Source organism: Odocoileus virginianus, chromosome 6 (genome assembly GCF_023699985.2).
Source record: "Odocoileus virginianus isolate 20LAN1187 ecotype Illinois chromosome 6, Ovbor_1.2, whole genome shotgun sequence".
NCBI lineage: Eukaryota > Metazoa > Chordata > Mammalia > Artiodactyla > Cervidae > Odocoileus > Odocoileus virginianus.
In genome coordinates, this window is record NC_069679.1 from 73,408,641 (window position 1) to 73,432,727 (window position 24,087).

The 24,087-nt window shown below is 39.7% G+C and overlaps 1 protein-coding gene across 1 annotated transcript in view; it reads right to left on the reverse strand.

Annotated features, from left to right (window-relative positions):
* Nucleotides 1-1,704: 1,704 nt before the first annotated feature.
* Nucleotides 1,705-24,087, reverse strand: part of TMED10 (transmembrane p24 trafficking protein 10) — a 32,671-nt gene continuing 10,288 nt past the window's right edge. Inside the window, exons 2-5 of the mRNA XM_070469645.1 lie at nt 18,132-18,243; nt 13,022-13,095; nt 5,753-5,879; nt 1,705-5,324 (exon numbers count right to left, since the gene is read on the reverse strand). Coding sequence (XP_070325746.1) covers nt 5,203-5,324; nt 5,753-5,879; nt 13,022-13,095; nt 18,132-18,243 — 435 coding nt within the window. The 3' untranslated portion in view covers nt 1,705-5,202. The remainder of the gene's footprint in view (nt 5,325-5,752; nt 5,880-13,021; nt 13,096-18,131; nt 18,244-24,087) is intronic.

Below are 24,087 nucleotides of genomic sequence, written 5' to 3' on the forward strand. Positions count from 1 at the left end.
TATCTTAACAAGTGAATAGTTAAATTGCCAAAGTACTTAGCAAAGTCTATAGCTTCATTGTTCAATATGGTCACCAGTAGCGACCACTTGAATTATGGCTAGTCTGAATGAAGACATGCTGTAAAATGCACACCAGATTTCAAAGACTATAAGGAAAAAAGAATGTCCGCTATCTCAGTCATTTTTACATTTCTATATTGAACTTTATGTTGAAATTCTATTTTGAATCTATTAGACAGAGTATAATTAAAATTAATATCACACTATTTATAATAGCCAGGATATGAAAATAACCTAAATACCCATTAACAGATGAATGGATAAAGAAAATGTGGTAGACATACACCACAATGGAATATTACAATATACAATGGAAATTCAGCCATCAAAAGAATAATGTCATTTGCAGTGACTTGGCTGGACCTAGAGATTGTCATACTAAGTGAAGTAAGTCAAAGACAAATATGCTATCGCTTATACGTGGACTCTTTTTAAAAAGTGGTACAAGCAAACCTATTTACAAAACAATCACAGATGCAGGAAACAAATTTATGGTTATTAAGGGGTAAAGTAGGGGAGGGATAAATTGGGAGATTGGGATTGACATATACATACTACTACGTATAAAATAGATAACTAAGAAGAACCTAGTGTATAGCACGGGCAACTCAGTACACTGTAGTGACCTATTTGGGAAAAGAATCTAAAAAATGGTGGATTTATACAAGTGTATAACTGATTCACCTTGCTGTACAGCAGAAAAACACAACACGGCAAATCAACTGTAAATCAACTATACTTCAATAAAAATGATAAAATTAAAAATTTCATGTTCCTTTGTACTTTTTAAATGTGGTACTAGAAAAATTTATATTATTCATGGGGCTTATGCTATAGGAGACTGTAGCAGACTGAATAGATACTAATTTGCAGAACATGCACAACCATTTAACAAATATGATACTGCTGACACAATTACATTTAAATTTAAATAACATTAAACTTAAAGTCATTTAAATTCACACTTAAACATTCTGCTGCCTTCACTATTTATGTTCTCTAAAGTATTATGGAGAAATGAGACATTTTCGAAAGTATTTCAAATGTTGAGAACCACTGCTTTATAAACTAGAGATTCACTGACTTATTAACTTTTTTTGAGGATTACAGAAAGAGGCTAAATAGGAGGCTAGCTAGTCAATGCGTAAAGCACTTCACGTTGACTCTTAAGAAGCTTTACAGAAAATACTCAACTGCAAGTAAAAGGAAAGATGATCTTGCCTTTACCTGCTGGAGTAGGGTTTACATAGATGTGATGGTCCAAAAAAATAAGTCCTAGAGGTTCTAAATTAGGAGGGGTATTTTAGAATGGAAGGAAAGGGAGAAGACTCTGTAGGAATAACTTCAACAGCAGTTTCCAAAACAGAGAAGCTACAGAGAATTCCTGGCTTACAGAACCCTATTTAGTCTTTCCAAATTAATATATTTTAATAAACACATTATATAGTTATACATTTACAAATAAAGTATAATGAATTTATGCTACCTCACATAAACTTTATCCATCTGGACTACATTACAAATATTTTTTTCTCTACTCTGTCACATATACCTTGCCATACTTTTAATACTGAGGAATGTGGAGGAATTATTGTCAATCCAGACAAAGAGATACTCATGAGTAACAGAAAAATACAGCTAAAATGGTTTCTGCTAGCCTTTATTTGAGAAAATTTACACAAAAATCCCAATCCAACACTTACAAGTGAATCTGTATAAATCCCACATGCCTCTTTCCATTAAATAAACACAAAAACAGCTTATGACAGGGGCTTATGACAATGATATAACAAAGCTTACTTAAAACTATCACTCTGATCAGTAATTTAAGACTGTGTTGAACAATAGAGCCCAAAATAGAGGAAAACAGACAACATCCTTGTTTTTAAAGCTGATTTGCTCTTGCACTAGTCTTTTATCAAAAGCAAATAATTTTACTTTTCACATAAAATCAAAGTGTAATATCAATGAACTTTAAACCCAAAGCACTAATGTCCAACTTGGCAGTCTTGACATGAGTAAAGGAAAGGATGTGAAAGAATTTCAATTTCACAGTCACGTTTGGGAACAAAACATTAGCAAAATAAAATATTTTCCTCTCCTATCTTCTTCTTTGACACTCTGTCAGAAGACTATAACCAACGGAGTAGCTTTCATTGCTTCTGAAAAGGGGGAAGGCACCAGTTAGAAATGGAAAAGAGGATCTTGTTTGGCTAATGGTATGAAACAGAATTTCACCTTTAAATGTCTGAAGATGGAGCTTAACTCACAAGTTGGGTTATTCTCGCCCCTGTCCGGATGTTGTTTAGTATATGTAATATGTAATAGCCTCTGTTGTTTAGTATATGTAATACCACAGACTCTCTCAACATCTGTTGCTCTTATGGGGTGTCCCTGACGGCTCAGATGGTAAAGAATCTGCCTGCAGTGCAGGAGACCTGGGTTCGATCCCTGGGTTGGGAAGAACCCCTGGAGAAGGGAATGGCTACCTACTCCGGTATTCTGGCCTGGAGAATTCCATGGACTGTATTCTCCATGGGGTCGCAAACAGTGGACACAGCTGAGCGACTTTCACTGAAACTAAACACTGTTGCCCTTATGATGAGATTTGGCTGTCAGGGTCTCAGAAGCAGTACCTATTTTTCAACAGCAGATGGCAGCGTTACACAAACTGATGGAAGAACCACTTTCATGCCACATAGGAGGAATTCGAGTGTGTGCTCAGTTGCTAAGTCGTGTCCAACTCTTTGCGACTCCACGGACTGTCGCCCACCAGGCTCAGACTTTATCCATGGGATTTCCTAGGCAAGAACACTGGAGTGGGTTGCCATTTCCTTCTCCAAGGGATCTCGCTGACCCAGGGACAGAACCCATGTCTCCTGCATTAGTAGGTGTATTCTTCACCACTGAGCCATCTGGGAAGTCCAAGAAGAATTCATATGGGTAGTCAAGAGGGTGAAAAGCCTTTCATGTTTACTGTAGCTGGAACATTAACAGGACAGGCTGAGATTTTAGCAACAGAATTTGCCCCCCTTCCCCCTTGGTACTTTATCCAGGTCATCACAACAGTGTTCTGTTAATTCTAATATGCTGCTTCTTAACTGCAAGCTGCACAGCCCTAACTCCTGTAATTCTTGTCACTGCAATGGGACAAGCTCTGTAAGAGTCAGAAGACTTAAAAAAACAAAAAAAGAGATTACAGAAACGACAAACTCCCACCCACTTTACTGGGAGAAGTGGCGAAAATGTCAAGTGATATTATATGTCACTGTCAATGAACATGGTCATCTGTGCCCGCACCTTCTCTTATTCATATTAGTATTGGCGTTTAGGCAGGCATATGTCCCAAAGTGATTCTTCGGTTTGCTTTTACAACAAATATTTTCAAGTATTTACTCGATTCATGATCCTTCTAGGTGTGTTTACGTCAGATATCTTAATTTCCTCATGAACACATAAGAACATAAATCAAATCAAGCCAGTGACTCACCATGTAAGAATACTCAGCAAATTTTACTTGTTTTTTCTTCTGTAGAAGTTATGTTAAAATTTAAGCAACCACAAAAATGACAAAGGACTTGTATCTAGGATATATAAGGGATTCTCAAACTCAATAGCATAAATCAACTATACTTCAATTAAAAAAAAAAAAAACCTCAGTAGTGAAAAGAACACACAATCTAATCATAAAATGGGCAAAAGAATAGGTATTTCAGTGAGGAAGATATACCGATAGCAAATGAACACATGAAAAGATGTTCAACACCATTTGCTAATAGGAAAATACAAATTAAAACCACATGCCTCTCAGAATGACTAAAAAAACTTTTTAAAAAAATAATAGCAAATACTGCTGAGGACGTTGAGAAACTGGATTGGTCGGACATTGCTAGTGGGAACATAAAATGACACAGTAACTCTGGATAAAGAGCAGGACGGTTTCTTACAAAAATAAACGTCTGTTTACCATACAGCCCAGCAACTGCTCTTTTGGGCACTTATCCCAGAGAAATGAAATTTGTGTTCACATAAAAACTTGTACATGAATGTTCACAGCAGTTTTATTAGTAATGGCCCAAAACTGAAAACAAAAACACTGATGTCCTTCAATAGGTGACTGGTGAAACCATGGTACACCCACGCCACAAAAGACTACTAAGCAATAAAGTGAAACAAACTACTGACATATGCAACAACTTGGATAAATTTCAAGGGCATTATGCTGAGTGAAAAAAGTCCATGTCAAAAGGTTTTACATATATACCGTATGATTCCATTTATATAACATTTTTGAAATGACAAAATTAGAGAGATGGAGAACAGCTTAGTGGCTGCCAGAGGCTGGGGCTTGGGGTTACAGAAGGAGGTGACTGCGGCTATAAAAGGGAACCACAAGGGATCCATGTGATGAAATGGTTTTGCATCTCCTGGTGGAGGTCACACAAATCCATACATGTGATAAGACTGCATGGAACTAAACACACGTAAGTACACAAAAAGAGAAAAGTTCAAGCAGCTGAGCACAAATGTTTTAATTCCCTAAAGTGAAATTTACTTTAAGAGCTATCTACAGTTCAAAGCTCATTTCTATGAGGTGTCACAGCCATCACCTTTCAAGAGACATAAAATTATGAAAGGGTATCACCAGAAGCTAACTGAACATTTCAGCTAAGGGTCAAGAGAAAGTTAAGGGTGTTGTCACACAGAAATCCAAAGAGGACAATCAGAGAGAAACAAGTTCAACATGGTCATACAAATGTTGGTAAAACAAGTAAAATGGAAGCCCAAGCTGGTGAGCAAGTGGGAGAAGGAAAGAAAACATGGTTCAAACAGATCATATGAGGAAACCCAGTACAAATGCTGGCTTTGGCATTATCTAGGTAACCCCTATTTTTTGTCATAGGTGACTCTAATAATAGTCTTGTTGCAAAACCAGTCCAAATCCTACCAGGTTAAAAAGAAGTCCCTCTTTGACTTCTTGGGTGAAGGTGGTAATACACGTCCTCCCACATCAAAGAGATCAGTTCTGGCAAGAAAGCTCCAAGGTGCCTTGATGGTGCTGTTGGTAGGATGCCTTTTGCTAGGCACATCCCAGCGATGTTCTGCTGGCCAAGATTCAAGGTGGGAGGAGACTGGGCTTAATTACTCAATCAACTTCTTGGCCTTGAAGAAGCGACGCAGGTAGAAGACCTGCCAGGTGGCCAGACCAATAAGGCAGAACATTGAAAAGATGCTGAAGTACAGGACCCGAGTGTTCGTGGACTCTTTAAAAAAAAAAAAAAAAAAAGCAGTGTAAATATAATGAAGTGAGGCTCAGCAGGCTAAATGGCCAGGGGAAACGGCAATTAGCTTCACTCTGCCCCTAAACCTTACAGTAGGACTTCAGATAGTTTTTTCTTTAATTTTCATTATCCTATATATATATGTTAAAATTACAAAGATTAGTGCTATTAATTTGATACACTAAGCTGACTGATATGATCAATTGCTTATTACAGAAAAAAATGCTATTCCCTTGAAAATCAAACAAGGCTCATTTACCTGTAACAGCAACAGCACTGAAGTGAGCAAATCACCCTTCATAAAACACCCTTCGGTAAAACTGAGAAAAGGGTACATCAGAATTTAAAGTATGGGGACCTATCTCCTTTATGGTGCGCTCACTGAGAAGTAAGAGTCGCCCTCCTCTCACCATTGGTATCGCGCATCTCTTCTTCTCGCTTCTTCATGTAGGCAAAATCATTAACAATAGACTCTGAAAGGTCTTCGAGGCGTCGTAGCTCCACCTCCAAAGGTTTGAGCTTCTCAACTTTTGCAATCTGGAAAAGAAAGGAATTATGAACCCATTCCGTAAAAAAATTGCTCTGGTCAAGAACACTATGTAACAGAGGAGTCTTTTTAAAAGTTTCACCGATCTTAAAATCTGTCATCATTCTAACACATTTTAAAATTTGGGCTTCTTCCCTTCCCTACTGTCTAGATGTTTTTATCTCAGACGTTTTTTATACTTTCATTCTGATTAAAACCTCCTTAGAAATACTAATAACGTGGTAGGCTATATTTCCCAATTTTTCTGACTTTAATAAAGCATTTTACTTGACATTTCACTTTTGTCTAAGAAATAAGCAATATTATTAGACATAAGGGTGAGCATCATAGTATTAGTCAAATGTGATTTTAAGAAGAAAACATACCAAATTCCCAATAGAGAATGCACAGGAATGAGAGAGTACAGATAACTATAGCACTAAGATAATAACTCAAACTGCAATGCCAGTTATCAAAATAAATCCCCAACGATACCCTCGTGTGCTAAGGAGCATAGAGTGTGAGAAATAAACTTGCTTCTTTTTTCAACCCAGACCACTGTGAAACTTCTAAAAGCATCTAGTAACTGAAAGCACATATGACCAGAGCAAGGATTTCATTATTCTATTTGCTTTTTCTTATCAATCTTAGATTATGATTTGCTTTAAAAATGTGGATATAGTATCAGAGCTTTCCAAATCTTAAAACTCATGTACCAGTTGCTCTTAATTTTATACCACAGAGAATTCTTCAAAAAATATTTCTGCATATGCTTCTTTATTCCCTATACATTCTCTACATAACTCCCTACTTTTTCTTCTCTTTTGTCCAATGAAACTTTCTTGTACTTTCTCTGTTAAGTGTTGACAGCACTTAACATGGGGTGAATGGGAACAGCTTGAGGGTGTTCTTATGTTCTATTTACTGAAGAACAAGCCAAAGTTATTAAAAAAAAAAAAAGAAAACTAGAAACTGTTAAGATATGAATATAAAAATTGACTTTATATTTAAGGTACCTAAAAATATGGGGATGGGTTTTTAATGATCCATCTAAGTTTTCTTTCACTGGATGTACATTTTCTTATAATTATAAAAGGTTGGGTAGAGTTAACGGCACGACTGACAGATGCAGAACAGAATGAAGCTAATTGGGTATGAGATTTACACAACAGTCAATACACTGAGCTAACACTCCTAGCTGAATACACAAATGTCAGGCTTTACCTGACATACCTACAATATATATCTATTAATTGATCTCACATAGAGATGGAGAGCAAAGAAACTCCCCCAGGAAAAGGATACAAGACACATAATTAAATAAGCCGAACGTTAGCCTGTTTAACATTTTTCCTCCTGGTATATGCTTTCCCCTCCAAAGCTTCTTGAATGTGATAGTATAAAGGCAACAGTGTAATACGTCTTTATAGAGGTAAATGAGTAAGGCTCCCTAGGTAGAAACTTGGGCTTCCCTGGTAGCTTAGCTTCCCACGGTAGCTCCCTGCTGTGTGGGAGACCTGGGTTTGATCCCTGGGTTGGGAAGATCCCCTGGAGGAGGGCTGGGCAGTGCACTCCAGTATTCCTGCTTGGAGAATCACCATAGACAGAGAAGCCTGGGAAGGGCTCCAGTCCATGGCGCCGCAAAGAGTCGGACACAGTGGACAACTCAGCACAAGCACAAGCAGACAGAAACTTACAAAAGGAACTGGAAGTGAAACTGTGGCTGTACCTTTCTCTGCCAGCTGAAAATAATATTCTTTAAAATCACTTTGAAGACTGCTTCTAACTCCCCGTCCTTTTTTTGGGTTAAGAGACAATACCCCAAAGGCCTAAGATCCAAAACAGGAGGACGGAAAGAAAATAAATTTGGTACTGAGAACAGCCTTAGTAGTCTCCTAAAACTGTTTCCAATCCCAAACAAGAAACACATTCCTCCTACTAAAGAATTTAAATTATTCAGAAGTAAAGAAAATAAAAACAAAAGGCCCATCCTCACAGCTCCTCAATCCCTACATCCACCCATTCCTTCCTAAAGGTAACTTTGGTTATGAATTTAGTGTATATCTTTCAAGACCTTGATAGAAGATAACACACTATTTATGCCTTTGTGTGTCTACAAATGTACAAAGGAAAATATAATTAAAAACATATATATAAATGTGACCATAATGTATATGTTGTTCTATGGCTTCCTTTTTTTCATTTAATAAAATCTTTCTAAAAACTTAAGTGCTTGTAGATTTACCCCATTCTTAACTGCTGCACAGTATTCCATATGGTACACAGGCCACTGTTTAAGCATTCAATTTCCTAACCCTTCTCTGGTACAGATCTTACTCTAGACTCTATACTTTTATTCATAACATATCATCCAAGTTGAATCTGATTTCCCCAATGAAATCCCTACTCAATCGTGTCTTTAATTCAGTAAATTATCTCCAGACTTCTGAGTGGGATGAACATCAGTACAAAGAGCTAACAAGAAAATCTCTTATCAATATCCCCACTGACTGTTCTGCTATTCTAAACATCTGATTTAATGTTCAGATATCTTTAAGAATGTGAAATTAAACCTGTTTCATGAAGGCAGGCCATTATTATTCTAGTCTACTTTTCTCTTCCATAATCAGAAGGATGACGTGTGTTTTGCCAAGTTTGATAAAACAAAAGCCTATTTCACAGGTTTTCCACTAGGAGGTAGCATTCCCCTTTCAGGCTGCATTTAACCATTAAATAAATACCAGGGCTAAAAGAGACTTCATTTTACAAATAAGGAAACTGACAATTTCATAAAGTTACTCAGTCCTCGGAGTGCAAGACCAAGACCACCAGTACCATACTCTCATGACTCCCTATTCAGGGTCACCAAAGCATTTATTTAGCATCAAAACTGCAAAGCTCTGCTATAAAATGTAAGCAAAAATGAATCCCTGACTTCCAAAAGCATACACATTCAGTGTATCCAAATCCCACCTATCTTTCCAGCCTTAACCATGAAGACTCCTTTAACCACTACTGTCCACACTGATTCCCTCTTCTCTAAAGCCCCACAACATTTAAGACTGTGCCACACTATTAACACTCAATCATACACTGTCATATCCATGTTGTTTTGCTTTTTATCCTTTTCCCCCACACTAGTTTGGATCTTGAATGCAACAGCATCAGAATGATATATACTTTGTGTAGTCCCACATGCCTGACACATGGTACATACTTGAAGCTGACCCATTGTATCCATTCTGTGCTTTCTTTAAGGAGTCAACTTCCTATAGCAGATATTAAGTGCTGCTGGTCCCCTGAAGCAAGTACTTCTTGAATGTTAAGAGCATCAGCTGTTACTCAGCATTCATTTTCACCAGGCCCACTGCCTAGGAGAAAGTTTTCTCTACCACAATATCCCACTCTCATCTGTAGTGGGAGGTGTTGTTTGAAAAAGCTTTCCCTGCACATCTACAATACCTCTCAAATAACTGTAAAGTTATTCTTAAACTATATCCAAATCTTCCATTCCTCTAATGATGATTTGAATTCTGAAGAGTTCAGAGTTCTATGTGATTATACCAAGGGAAGGTGGTAAATCTGAAAGACTGCTTCTTGAAACACACACGTGGAACCTGCCTCTAGGGAATCACTGCATTCTTTCCCTTGGTGGAACTTTGAGAAACTCAAGACAGAAGCTTTATGAGGAGAGCCAGATTCAGGCAAATGACTGTTATCTCCATACCCGCACTCACAGCCCCTGCAAATTTTAGAAGCATGGCAATAAAAGAGGAAACCACTCAGTCTTAACACAATCAAGACAATGAAGACAGACTTACATCCAAAGCCAAGTCTACTTATGCATGAGGGCACATGGGTCACAGGCTACTTCAACGAAGGTCAGAAGGTCAACAACATGCCAAAATAAGTCCAGAAAAGACTGCCACTCTTAGGACTCAATGAGTGAAATTTAGAAAGATCCTTTATTCACTCTGTCATAGCCATGCGGCAGCTTCTAGGCAGGGTAGGAGAAGGGAGCTAAAATCTACTGAACTGATTGCCTATGTGTCAAGTAGCTTACCCATGTTATTTCATTTAAGCTATGTCAAGAAAGGGCTTTTGGATCTAGTATGCAGAACCAGAGTTCCTCCTCATGAGGGCATTCAGAGAAACAGAACTTTTGAAAAGGCTTCAGCTGATGCTTCAAAAAGTGCAACTGCCTTTCTGGTGTATCTGTCGGTAGCAAATGGTATACTAATAGAACCTCTAGGCAAAACATGGTTTTAGTTGTGCTGAAAATACTGACACCTAAGCAAGAAGGGACATACACAGCCCAGTGAGTTAGAGGATATATCAGACAGCTCCTTCCTGGTGGGATAACTGCCTTCATTCCCACAACTTGTAAGATTAGATAATAAGTGCCTGCAAACAGCTGTTCTAGTTCACAGACCACAAACAAAAAAGAAATGGCTCAATTCACATACTGATTCTACCAAAATGGGACCCTCTTAGGGGCAAAAGATAGTGGTGAGAGATCCTTAAAATCTATTGGAGGGAATTAAAAATGTTTTATTTCTGAGGAAATAAGCATTCTTTCTATTTAAAGATTTCAAGCTACAAAACTATTTCTTTACAAAATGTCAACCATTCTGCCTTCAAATAATGTTACCATACATTTGTAATTTGTAAACAAATTACATTTGTCTACATAGCAAATGTAGACAAATGCATTCACATGCATTAACTAAACCTCCATAATAATTTGGTAGGTAGTGTGGTGCTCTCACCAGTTGTTTAGACAATGATTACTACTTAATTGTACAGGACCATGTGGGATTTCAGATTTATGAAGTCCACAAATGTGAGGGAGAGATATTCAATGTGAAAAAACATTAAAAGAAACATACGGGGGGGGGGGGGGGATCGGGATGCGGAACACATGTAAATTCCATGGCTGATTCATGTCAATGTATGGCAAAAACCACTACAATACTGTAAAGTAATTAGCCTCCAACTAATAAAAATAAATGGAAAAAAAAAACATACCACCTTCCTGAATCTAAATACTGATGCCAAAGGGCCCCAATCCTCTGGAGATAAAGCCTTTCCCTTGCCCCAAGGGCCTGAAATTAAACGCCTCAAAACCTTTCCATATGTGCAGTGCTCTCTGGTAATAAGCTACACAGCAAGCGCTCCTATTATTCATGTTCCTGTCACAGGTATTGGACCAGCGACAACTAAACAGCTATTTCTGAGCAAGGTTCGAGGGAGCCAGCCTAGCTCTGGCCTGAGAAAAGGGCTGGTTTTTGGCCTGTGTCATAACCACATGTCATCCTTTGTCTCAGTTTGATCTGCTTTCTGATTGAGGGGTCGGTAGGGCACCAAAGAAAGTAGTGGGAGGAGTTTCTTGGTTAAGAAAGAGAATCTGGAGCTGTGTTGTAACCATGTGCGTAAAGAAAGGCTTAGGACGTGCCAGACTGCTGAGGCAGGAAGCAGCAGAGGAAGCTCCGTGGTTTCCTTTCTGCTAGGGATTCCCCTCTTGGGTTAAGTAAAAGGTCAGGAAAGATAAAGGCCCCTTCCTAGTGTCAACAAAGTCCAAGGATGACGGAAATTCCAGGAGGCACAGGGGTATGGGGTTCTAAAATGCTATACAGTGGTGATGTCCACATTACTGTATATGTTAACTCAGAATGATACTGTCTGTTTCAGAGAAGCAGCAGCTATGTCTAGCATATAATCTGAGGGTGAGAATATAGCAGCAGTATTCAAAAACTGAAAATTCTTTTACCTATTCTTCAACCTCATAATAATACAACATTTTTCGTAGTGTTTTATATCATACAACAGTACTTTAACTTACTAAATACAATTAGGATTCCTCTGACTCATAAAAGTTCAAAAGGATTTTTCAATTTACTCTTAAGTTCACTGAACAAAAAAGCTCTTGGCTTTATTTCTTTTAATTAAACCAGCCTGGAGACAGAAACAAGCAACCAAAGTCTCTACCAGGAATTGCCTTCCATTCACAACTGCATCACTTGCTCCGATTTACTGCTTACAAATAATTCAGTCTAGTTTTGTTCAGTTGAACACATGAACTAAGAAAAAAGAGGAAAGACCTGGAGAGCCACAATTATTGTACTACTACTTCCTGTTGCAGAGCCAGCCACTGGCTTCCAATCTTCTTCCATTTTAGGATATTTCCCTTCCAAATTCTGACCAAAGATAGAACAACCTCTCCGGTTCTACCATTCCTAGAAAATTATCTTACATCACCTAAAACAACTTTCCTTTGTTTATTCAGTTTACATTCTTCAAAATCCATTTACATTTCCTGTAGCCCGTCTCTTCTATATGCCTTCAGGTACTTTCATAAAAAAACTGACCTCAGGTAAAAAATACTCTTATCTTTCTGTAAAGATCAATCCTCTAGTCTTAAATAGGTCTTGTGGTTTTCACAGGTGCTCTTCATTTAAAGAAGCGTTCTGTGCTGCCCCAGAGTCTCTCACAATAGATTAAAAGAGCCCAGGCCCCATCCCCTAATTCTAAGCACACTTCCAGCTCCCTACCACCCAAATAAACGCCTATTTTTATTCTCTACAATACATGCTGTTAGCAAAACTCCAAGTCTCTTGTAGTTTTTTCCTTCCATCTTGCTCTCTTTTTGAAAAAATTTGAAATTATTTTAATTAAAAGCTACTTTTGATTATTGTGTTTCTCAAAGACAACACAATTGTTCAAGTCTAAAGAGCACTGAATCTATGCCCTAGCTATACCTACACATAGCTGTCAGTCTGGGAATAAAAACCATAGGAATAAAAAAAAAAATCACTTTTCTTAACCTTGAACATTAACATTAATGAATTCTAGCTTTTAGAAATTCTAAATATATATCTGGTTTCTGTCTCAAGAGCACTTCTGGCATGTGCTTGAGTGTTTTATCACACCAACATTTCTATGGGACAGTTGGTCCAGTCATTTGGCTGACAGCACAGCCAGAGTTACTGTTCAAGGCTGTTAACACAACTTTTTTATATCAAGCTGGCTATCACATGACTGCTGAGAAAACCACAGCCTTCTGGGCAAAGCACAGCCTGTTGGCCTGACTAGGTCACAGAAACCTCACAGAACGGCAAGCTACTGCCTCCACTGGCTGTTAAGCAGGACGTACCTCTTCGTAATTTTTTGCTTCCACTCCATGCTTCATGTCTAGGATCACGAGTTGGTCAGGTATCCGCCCTGTTCCTGAGAAAGAAATCAAAGGGTTCATTGTGAGGAATATTTAAAATTCCGGGAAATCACCCACCCACCCTCCCTCTCCCTAACCCCTACCCTCTCAATAGAGGGAAACAGTCGCAGCTCCTCCCCCTACTCAGCTGCAGAAAATTCCTGGCTCTGGTTAGAAATCACAAGCATTCCAGACAAAGCCTCTATGTGTGTGGGGTGCCGGAAAGCGACAAGAACATGCCGCTGGCAAACATCTCTGAGGGAGCAGGACACACGATCCTGCAGCTGGTAGAACAGAGGAACAGAATAGGAGAAGAGAACACACACAGACTCACTAGGTTAGGAAACCAGAATCAGAACCGTGTACCACCGTGGCATATAGACCAGTAGGTAGTGGGCACCCACGCAGGCTGAGCAGGCACATTTCCACATCTGAAAAAGGCCTGTGAAATTCTGAGAGAAGGATTACTAGGTATAAGCTGAGCTTGGATTTACTTAACATAAATATGAGTACTGAAAAGTACACAGGATTTGTCTTCTATTCCACTTATTTCAAAGGTTTTAGTCAAAGTAAGGCCATTTCAACAGGTAAATAAAATGGTACAGGACTATCCCCACAAAGCCCTTAAAGGAGCCCAAGAAGAAACTCAATAGTAAGAATACAGTTCTCAGGGATACCTCTTACAAACAGAAAAGTCCATTTGGGATATAGCAGGACCAACAGAGCAACGTTCCCATGAGAAATGGTAATCTGATCAACAAGAATTCTATCCTTATCAAGTAGGAGAAAGGGAAAGATTGCAAAAAGCCCCAGAAAACTGCTCAGTCCTCATCCTGTGGGATTCACCTGATTACTTATAAAACTAACAACTACCTGCATGAAATCAGGAGTTCTGGGAAACAGTGCCATTTAAGCATTGTGGTTCCTGAGACCATAAGCCATGGAGAACGGTACTGTACCCTGAGAAACACTGGAGATTTTCTGAAATATCAATTCAAAAAGCAACTCACTGAGAACTCACCAAGTGCTAGGACCGTGGTGGTGACTGCAATCCTTGCCTTCAATAATTTGATGGGCATCTAAGACACAAATATGCATAATAGCACAGTGAAAATACAAAGCAGTCTAAAACTTTAAAGAAAAAACAAAACCAAAAATGGTTCAGATAATCCCGGCTGTTGAACAAAGGTTAGAAGAGGGAAGAGATTAGCTGCGGACAGACGTCAACACCTGAAGGCAGATAAAGAAAGTATCTAGGCAGAAGGGAACACATGGGCAAAGACTCAGCTATTGGAAGGAATGGAGGACTTCCCTGGTGGTGCAGTGGATTAGAAGCCACCCGCCACAACTAAAAAGTGGCTCCCACTCGCCTCAACTAGAGAAAGCCTGTGAGCAGCAACAAAGACCCAGCACAACCAAAAATAAATAACCAGGAAGGGAGAAAAGAGTGCAGCATGTTTAAAGGACAGTAAAGACGCTCTTCTGGATAAACGGGACAGATCAAGTTGAAAGCAATAAAGTAAGACTGAATAGGTAGGATCAAGAAACTAAGCCGTGGTGGTCCAGAGACTAAGGCCCTGCACTCCCAACACAGGGGCCCCGGGTTTGATCCCCGGTCAGGGAACTAGATCCCACATGCCACCACTAAGAGTCCACATGCCACCACTTAGAGTTCACATGCCACCACTAAGAGTTCACATGCCACCACTAAGAGTTCACATGCCACCACTAAGAGTCCACACGCCACCACTAAAGAGTCCACACGCCACAACAAAGACTGAAGATTCCAAAGCTAAGGCCCGGTCAAATGAATAAATAAATACTAGGGAAAAAAAAAAGAAACTGAGCCAAATCACAGATCCCTTCTGAGCATTAAACCAATTAGGTTTCCAAGAACAAAAGAAAGCAAAACAAAAAAGGGACCCCCAGAGAGGCATCTTCTCCCAAATCCAATTTTTTTGCTTCTTTTTCCTTATTTAAAAGTGAAATCCAAGCAGCTCATAGCTCCACCTGTTCGATCAAGATACTCTCCTAACAGACTTCTGCCACAGTCTCTCTGTCACAGCACAGCTTCAGCATTATTCAAACACAAGTGAAACCACAAAACCATACACCATCGGAGTCCAGACCATACAGTTTCTTGCACAGAATAGCCAGCCTATCCCCCTAGCTGACATCATGGCTTTAAAGTGTCTCCTTTGTAAAAAGACCCATAGTAATTTCCCTTTGCATTTACCTGGCAAATGGACAATCTTTTAAAAGGTGCTCCAAAGACCACGGGGTATCAGGTCTTCATAACAGAATAAACAAATGGATAAACTCAAATAAAACTAGAAATTGAGTGTTGACTACAAAATGTGTGTGTATATAAATGTTTATATATATACACACACATACACAGTTTAAAAGTAGTTCCTAGACATTTACATGCATGGCCATCAGCATATAAGAAATTTAAAACAAAAGATCTCTGCCTTCAAAGAACTCAAAATTGGGAGTGTAAAATATACATGTAAGACATTTAAACAACACAAGGCTGTGTGTGTGAGATATGTGTATCTTCAGTAGCGAGTGATGCGATGTTCGGAGGAAGCCACAGTTACCCCCTTGCTATTTCTGAGACAAGCTCAGCATCTCAAGGTGTTTGCTTTTCCCCAAAGCCCTCATGACCATCTGACTTATATTTGCCTACTGTCTATTTGATCCAATGAAAATGTAAGCTCCATAGAGAGCAGAGACTTCTGTTGTATTCATTGCTATCTCCCCAACACCTAGAACTGTGATGGATAAATCAGTTGATTGAGATATTAAGCAGACCAGAATGGCTGTGGGATGTATTCTAAAAGTAAACTTATGTTTAATATAGGAAGAGGGTATTCCAGCAAATGAATAAATGTGACAAGTTTAGAGGGAAAAATGAACCAGAATGGCTGCAGCCTGATGGGCAGAGGGAGATAAGGCTGGATGGAGCAAGAGTATAAAGGTTATTAAAAGCCACGGTGCCTAAAATCTCATCTAGCTTGAAAATTTCATGATTCTGGGGTTCATTCTACAGAACAGGAACATCACTGCCACTACAAAGCAGCTACAAAGCTTTCAAATAAGGACTGATATAATGCAAGTTTTAAGAGATAAATCTGGTGGCATTATTTGGATATATGAAAAGCAGGAACACTAGTTAGAAGGCTACAGACATAATCCACAATTTTACAGTTGAGAGTTCAGAGTTGTGTGGTGGCAGATATAGGAGGTATTTTGAAGGAAGTATTAGCACAACTTGATGACAGACCAGAAAAGACATAAGTATGTAATTTCAAAAACGTGAGCCCAGATAACTGGAAAGACTGTGGTAATACTGATGAATAAAGGGAACTAGTCTGAAAGAGGTGGTCATGAATATAGTCTTAGATGTCTGAGTTTTGAGGTAAGAACAGTACAACCATCTAGAATACTATTGACACATCCTGGAACTGGCAAGGCAAGAGGCAGGGAGAAGGGTATCAATCATGAAATCATTATTACAGTCTTTTAATGTTCCATTCTATTATTCCATTTACTTTGGGAGAACTTCTTTAGCTTTCAGACTAAATTGACCCATTTGAGGTCAAGGGGTCAGTTTTTGGTTAACTGTTAAAAGCTGCTAGTTCTTATTCCTGGGAATCCATTGGTGCTGTTGGCTAAGGTGCTTGTTCTTCTTCTAGGATCATTATGTTCTGAACACTGTATAAATGTAAAATTGCCAGAAGTCCTTTTGCTACCCTATGGAGAAAGCCTGAGAATAAAGTCAAATGGAGGCAAAAAGCACTAAAAATGAGGTAAATTGCCCATGATGCTGTTAAAACCCCAAGATACTGTCGTGCCTGAAGTCAGCACCACATTGTAGACTCCACGGCTCACAGTCACACAGTCTTCCTTTAAGCCAGTTTGAATTTCGTTCCTTTTGTCCTGCAGCCCCAAAGGGTCCCAAGTAATATGACAGGTATAAATGCATACAGTTTTTAGAGTCTGGTGTCCTTAAAGCTGCAGAACAGGGAGTGAAGCAGCATCTGCTTTTTCACCAACCACCATGTGCAGAAGCCATCAGGTAATCAATCAGCCTAGAAGTTTCTAAGGACTCTTGGCCTTGATATGCACAGAAGAAGCCCACAGCAAGACACCAGGACTGGGAAACAGCAAGACACCAGGACTGGGAAACAGCAAGACACCAGGACTGGGAAGCAGCAAGTGCCCTGGAGATCAAAAGTGTTTCTGACGAGATGTGATTTGTCAGACAGACCCTACTTCTAACCTCTAAGAAAACATGTCACTAGCATAAAAATACACTATTTTCTAGCATCTATACAAAATTTAACTCTGTTATTCAAGCCAAGTATAGCACTCAAGAAATGCCTACTCTTGCACATGCAGAACTCTACCCACTCACCGACTTTAACTTATATGTATATCAGTTCAGTTCAGTTCAGTTGCTCAGTCGCGTCCGACTCTTTGCAACCCCATAAACTGCAGCATGCCAAGCCTCCCTGTCCATCACCAACTCCTGGAGTTTACCCAAACCCATGTCCATCGAGTCGGTGATGCCATCAAACCATCTCATCCTCTGTCGTCCCCTTCTCCTCCCACTCTCAATCTTTCCCAGCATCAGGGTCTTTTCAAATGAGTCAGTTCTTCGCATCAGGTGGCCTAAGTATTGGAGTTTCAGCTTCAGCATCAGTCCCTCCAATGAACACCCGGACTGATCTCCTTTAGGATGGAGTGGTTGGATCTACTTGCAGTCCAAAGGACTCTCAAGAGTCTTCTCCAACACCACAGTTCAAACGCATCAATTCTTCAGAGCTCAGCTTTCTTTATAGTCCAACTCTCACATCCATACATGAGCAATGGAAAAACCACAGTCTTGACTAGATGGACCTTTGTTGACAAAGTAATGTCTCTGCATCCCAGCAAATGTAGTTTTCATTTCCTCTTCCTGCCCAGGCCAGGAGAGAAAAAGTTCATGCTCTAACTTACTTGGAAGATGCTGCTTAATTCAGGGAAAACACTCTTATTTACTTACCCTTGCTCTCAAAACACACTTCAAACATGTCATAATCTTCAGTGGTAAAGGCAAATTTCCCCTTGGTTGCATCCTCCTTGGAGTACAGAATATGGCCAGCAGAATCTGTGATCTAAAAGTAAAAAGTAAGTAAGAACAGGTAGTAACTAATACTTGTGAAGAGAACTTATAGAAACTGGAGAAATGGAAGAAAACACTCTCTATAAAAGACAGTCTATTATGATAATATGGTCTAAACACTCCCAAAGACAAGAATTAGAAGGTGAAACTCAAATACAGTAAATTTCAAACATTCTAACAGTTGATACAGTTGATATAAGTGACTTAATTAGCAAAAGCTCACTTTATACACTGTAGGCCAAGATCATTTCCTAGAGAGAGATGTGTCACAAAAATACAAGTGGACAATTACCAAAAGAACATACTACAAAAAGGAGAAAGATATGTGAGGACACATTTCTTGCATAACACAAATCTTGATGTGGTGTGAGTGGAGAGTGGAAATGGGGCCCCTGATACAAGGAGAGGCAGAGAAGATGGCTTGACGGAGGACAAGTCTAGGAGAGCTGCTCCTGCAAATTTCACGTTAATCATGCCAAGGGCTACACGAGGTGTGGGAAGATGGGTGTGGGGATAAGAAGTTACTCCTAAAAAAAGACATCTTTGCTTTCCAAAAATAACAATCCCTGTCTTCTAAGTTGTTGGCTCTTCTAAGTTTTCCAAACTTAAACTGCTCCATTTCTAGAGAGAGGCCTGTAACAGATGAAGCGGCATATACTGCTAAGTGAATGGTCGTAAATAAAGCAAGGGTTTGACACAGTACTATGACAGACTGGGTCTCAGGCTTCTTTTCTAGAGCACATGAGTGTCTGGGCAGAAGGCACATTTCATTACTAAGACAGGAAGCTACTTGCGATATGGAACTCAAAAGGAGTGGATTCCTTACAATAAACTGGATGTTCTAATGCTGTTTGTAAATCAAGATTCAATTATAGGTGAGATTTTAAAGACAAAAATTGAGAAGCATACATATAAACATTTAATTAAAGCACTTTAATAACATTAGTTATTTTTGAGTAGTGAGATTTCTCTATACTTTTTTTTTGAAATGAGAGTAATGTGATTCATCTTGCAATTCAGAAAGATAAATCTGTTAACACTGTGAAGAGACCCAATATTGTGAAGAGATTCAAGAGGGAAGAATACTAGAGATAAGAAGATGGATTACGACACTAACCCAGGAATCCAGGTTAGAAATGACAAAGGCTTCGGGTATGGAGAGACAGGGGCCAGATTTGAGAAATTTTAAAAACAGAGAGCCCACAGAACAAGACCACAAAGCGTATGCCCGCAAGGATGAAGCAGGCAGCATAAACTGAGTCCAATGGGCCAGTACAAGTCTGCAAAGGGGCACAGCAAGCTCGCAAAGGATCCCTCTGAAACAATAAAAGAACAGTTTAAAAATTTACTGTGAAGTTCTTAATTAAACAAAGGTAATATCAAGCCATAAAATCTGTCCATATGACATCAAGGAATAGGAAGTAATAAAGGTCTGTTTCTAGATAACACCTTCTGAAGAAAAAAGGCAAGGTAAAGTTCACAACTTATAAAATAGGAAAGTGTTAATTGTACATGCACAGTAGCTGATGTCAAGAATATGTGAATACTCACATCATAAAATAAGTGAGAATACAGGTCCACTGGGAATACAGACTCATTTAGAACTCGATTTTCTTGGACCAGTCTAGGTATTGGTCAGAGAAAACAGGTTCTTGGGCAGGTCCTGCTCTGGAAGCCTGACCCTCTTCCTTTGCCACACACTCAAGATAATACCCTACCTGCTTCAAAAGTATCAAGTAGCTTAGGCCCAAACAGGCAAATAAAGCAATTAAGAATTTAAGGAAGACAGTTCACCTGGGAGAAGAAACAAATAGGTACTATCAAATAGAACGAAGGTACTAACAATTAGAACTAAGCAAATGGTATCTGCACAATAAATTTGGCTCTCAGTTTTCCGGAAGCCAAGATTAAGAAAGAAACAAGTTGGGTTACGCATCATTTGTTTACTGATGAAAGCTCACAAATTTATCTTCCAAGATAATTTTCCTGGAACTAAACGAGAAGAACAATTTATCAGGAAGGTCCTTGTGAAAGGACTGTGACCAATATTAGACTCTCTACTTTCAAACATGGCCTGGCTAAAGATACAAATATTAACACAACTGAGACAGATCCTTTTAGTGACCCGCCATAACATCTGCCTGATCTAATGCAGAGGCGGGACCTGAAGGAAGTGCTCCTGAGCCCCAGGCCTCCGCCCTTTACCCTATCCTAGCTCTTCTGGCTGCCCCGAGAACTCTCAGCCTTACGAAAAGTTGCAATAAGGCTGGGACTACTTTTGGCCACTTACTGGTAGTGTGAGTGTGTGTGTGTGTGTGTGTGTGTGTGTGTGTTTAAATGTCAGGAAAAGATATCTTAAAATAATACTACGCATCCTACTACAAGTGTGTGTGTGTGTGTGTGTGTGTGTGTGTCTGTGTGTTTAAGTGTCAGGAAAAGATATCTTAAAATAATACTACCCATCCAGATCTTGGGTTCTAACTACCATTCTTCAATAAAAGGCCCCCTTGGAGAAACGGCTGAACTCAGGACTGGGGCAAGAAACACACAAGATGAGCCTGGGGCATCTTGTAGAGCCAGAAAGTAGAGAAGCGGTCAAAAACAAACCAAGACAAAAAATGACACCAGGGTATGTCAAAGGAACACACGAACCGAACGAAAGGACACCCAAAAGCCAAAGCTGAAACAATCTGAGCAACAGAATAAAGTAGTACTGGAATGTAATACAGAGTATAAAATAAACAGCCATGAATCCATAAATGATCAAACAAACAAGCAGAGGAGAAGAGAAAAACACCCCATGAAGAACACTCTCAAATAATTTATAGAGACAACACGCTCAAGGAGGTCGAGCCTAACTCCCCACTCACGTGTGGGCTGTGCACAGTGACCTCCTTCCAAAGGGTGCGGTACAGAAGGGGCGTAACTTGAGAAGTCTGACAGACACGACCTCTGCCATGTGATCAAGGTCAACACAACAGTGACAATTCACACTGACAGTATGCTCCTGTATGTTCCATACAATATGATGAAAATGACACTTGACTTTTGTGTTCTTCCTTTCCCAAACCCATAATCCCAGTTTCATCACAGGGAAAACATCAGATGAACTCTAACAGAGGGTCCCTTAAAACATACTTGATAGTATGCCTCAAAACTCAAATGGCTGTCAGAAACAAGGAAAATCTGAGAAACTGTCATAATCTAGAGGAGCCCTAAGAAATATGACTAAACATTATATATCAAGGATGGGATCCTGGAACAGGAAAACAAAACATTAGGTTAAAAACTAAGGAAATCTGAATAAAGTACAGACTTCAGTTAATAATGATGTATAAATACTTGTTCATTCCTGTGACAAATGTACCATACAACAGGGGGAACTGGGTGTGGGGTACCTGGGAACTCCATTATCTTCACTGTTAATTCTAGAAATCTAAAACTAAGATAAAAAGCTTATTTTAAAAATACTATTCAGAAGGATGAAGTCAAACACATACATACACATATACCTCCAGAGTCTTAAGAAATTTATAATCAAAGTCAAGCAAGCAAGCAAACATTTTCATATACTTATGTTGTGTGTTAGCTGCTCAGTCATGCCTGACTCTGTGCGACCCCAAGGACTGTACCTGCCAGGCTCCTTTGCCCATGGAACTCTCCAGGCAAGAATACTGGAGTGGGCTGCCATTCCCTTCTTCAAGGATCTTCCTGACCCAGGGATCGAACCCGGGTCTCCTGCCGTGCAGGCAGATTTGCCACTCTCTGAGCCACCAGGATGTATTTAAACACAAACAGGTAATTCGGACAAGTCTACAACTACTCTTGTAAAGTGGCATACTGTCTGCGAGGAAGGTGGCAAGGCTGTGTCTTTCTACTGGCACAGTTCACACACTGCTTCCATGTGCTGAATCAGCTCCATACGCCGGCAGTCCAGCTCCATGCACCACTCAGGCCACAGCAGCAGAGCTCAGTAAACTTGCAGCTGGAGTGTAGCTGGTGAGATTCTGAAAATGTCATCTCCTTCATACAGGCTCCTACGCTGTACTGCTTCCTTAGGTTTATGATCAGTCTGTGGCATAATACTGAGTACACAAAGTATACATGTCATTTTAAGGATAAACATCAACCTGGTAGCTTCTGAACAACTAAGGAATTCAGAAACAACCTAGTCCCTATACACTGAACCAAATGAACCAAATGTATAGAAGCAAATGAACCCTACACAATGTACAGAGAAGCTCTACACATGGAACAAAAATGAACCGACACAGAGACACCTGCCCTTCTCTCCCACTGAGAGACAGCACAGCACAGCAGCTGGACTGACGGCTCCAGACTCGAGCGTCACGGTGGAGCTCCAGTCCCAGCGGGGCCGCTTGCCAGCTGCGGAGCCTTGGCTGTGGTCCTTGACCTCTCTGTGCCTCACGTGTAAAACAAGGACAAGCGTGAGTACTTCATGAGGTTACTGTGAGAATTAAACATTTAAGTAATTAACCACACTTCCAACCTAAAAGTGCTAATGGATGGCAAACTAAAGTAGTCTACATTGACTAAACCCAGGGATGACCGGGGCCGACATGGCTGTTACACGAAAAAGGAAAAGACAGGTAAACCTAGAGGAAGCTGAAGAAAGATTTAGAAACTGAAGAGATACAAAGTGCCTAACAAAGCAGGTACTAGGTTCCTTAATGCAGCACTTTAACAAAACATGTTAAAGGGATTCAAGGGATTAGATCTGATAGAGTGCCTGAAGAACTATGAAAGGAGGTTCGTGACACTGTACAGGAGAAAGTGATCAAGCCCATCCCCAAGAAAAAGAAATGCCAAAAGGCAAAATGGTTGTCTGAGGAGGCCTTACAGAGAGCTGAGAAAAGAAGAGAAGCTAAAGGCAAAGGAGAAAAGGAAAGATACACCCATCTGAATGCAGAGTTCCAAAGAATAGCAAGGAGAGATGAGAAAGCCTTCCTCAGTGATCAGTGCAAAGAAATAGAGGCAAACAAAAGAATGGGAAAGACTAGAGATCTCTTCAAGAAAATCAGAGATATCAAGGGAACTTTTCATGCAAAGATGGGCTCAATAAAGGACAGAAATGGTATGGACCTAACAGAAGCAGAAGATACTAAGAGGTGACAAGAATACACAGAAGAACTGTACAAAAAAGATCTTAATGACCCAGGTAACCACGATGGTGTGATCACTCATCTATAGCCGGACATCCTGGAATGCAAAGTCAAGTGGGCCTTAGGAAGCATCACTATGAACAAAGTTAGTGGAGGTGAAGGAATTCCAGTTGAGCTATTTCAAATCCTAAAAGATGATGCTATGAAAGTGCTGCACTCAATATGTCAGCAAATTTAGAAAACTCAGCAGTGGCCGCAGGACTGGAAAAGGTCAGTTTTCATTCCAGTCCCAAAGAAAGGCAATGCCAAAGAATGTTCAAATTACTGCACAATTGCACTCATCTCACATGCTAGCAAAGTAATGCTCAAAATTCTTCAAGTCAGGCTTCAATAGTACGTGAACCATAAACTTCCAGATGTTCAAGTTGGATTTATAAAAGGCAGAGGAACCAGAGATCAAATTGTCAACAATTCGCTGGATCACAGAAAAAGCAAGAGAGTTCCAGAAAAACATCTACTTCTGCTTTACTGACTACACCGAAGCCTCTGACTGTGTGGATCACAACAAACTGTGGAAAATTCTGAAAGAGATGGGAATACCAGACCACCTTACCTGACTCCTGAGAAATTGGTATGTAGGTCAAGAAGCAACAGTTAGAACCAGACATGGAACAAGGGACTGGTTCCAAATTGGGAAAGGAATACGTCAAGGC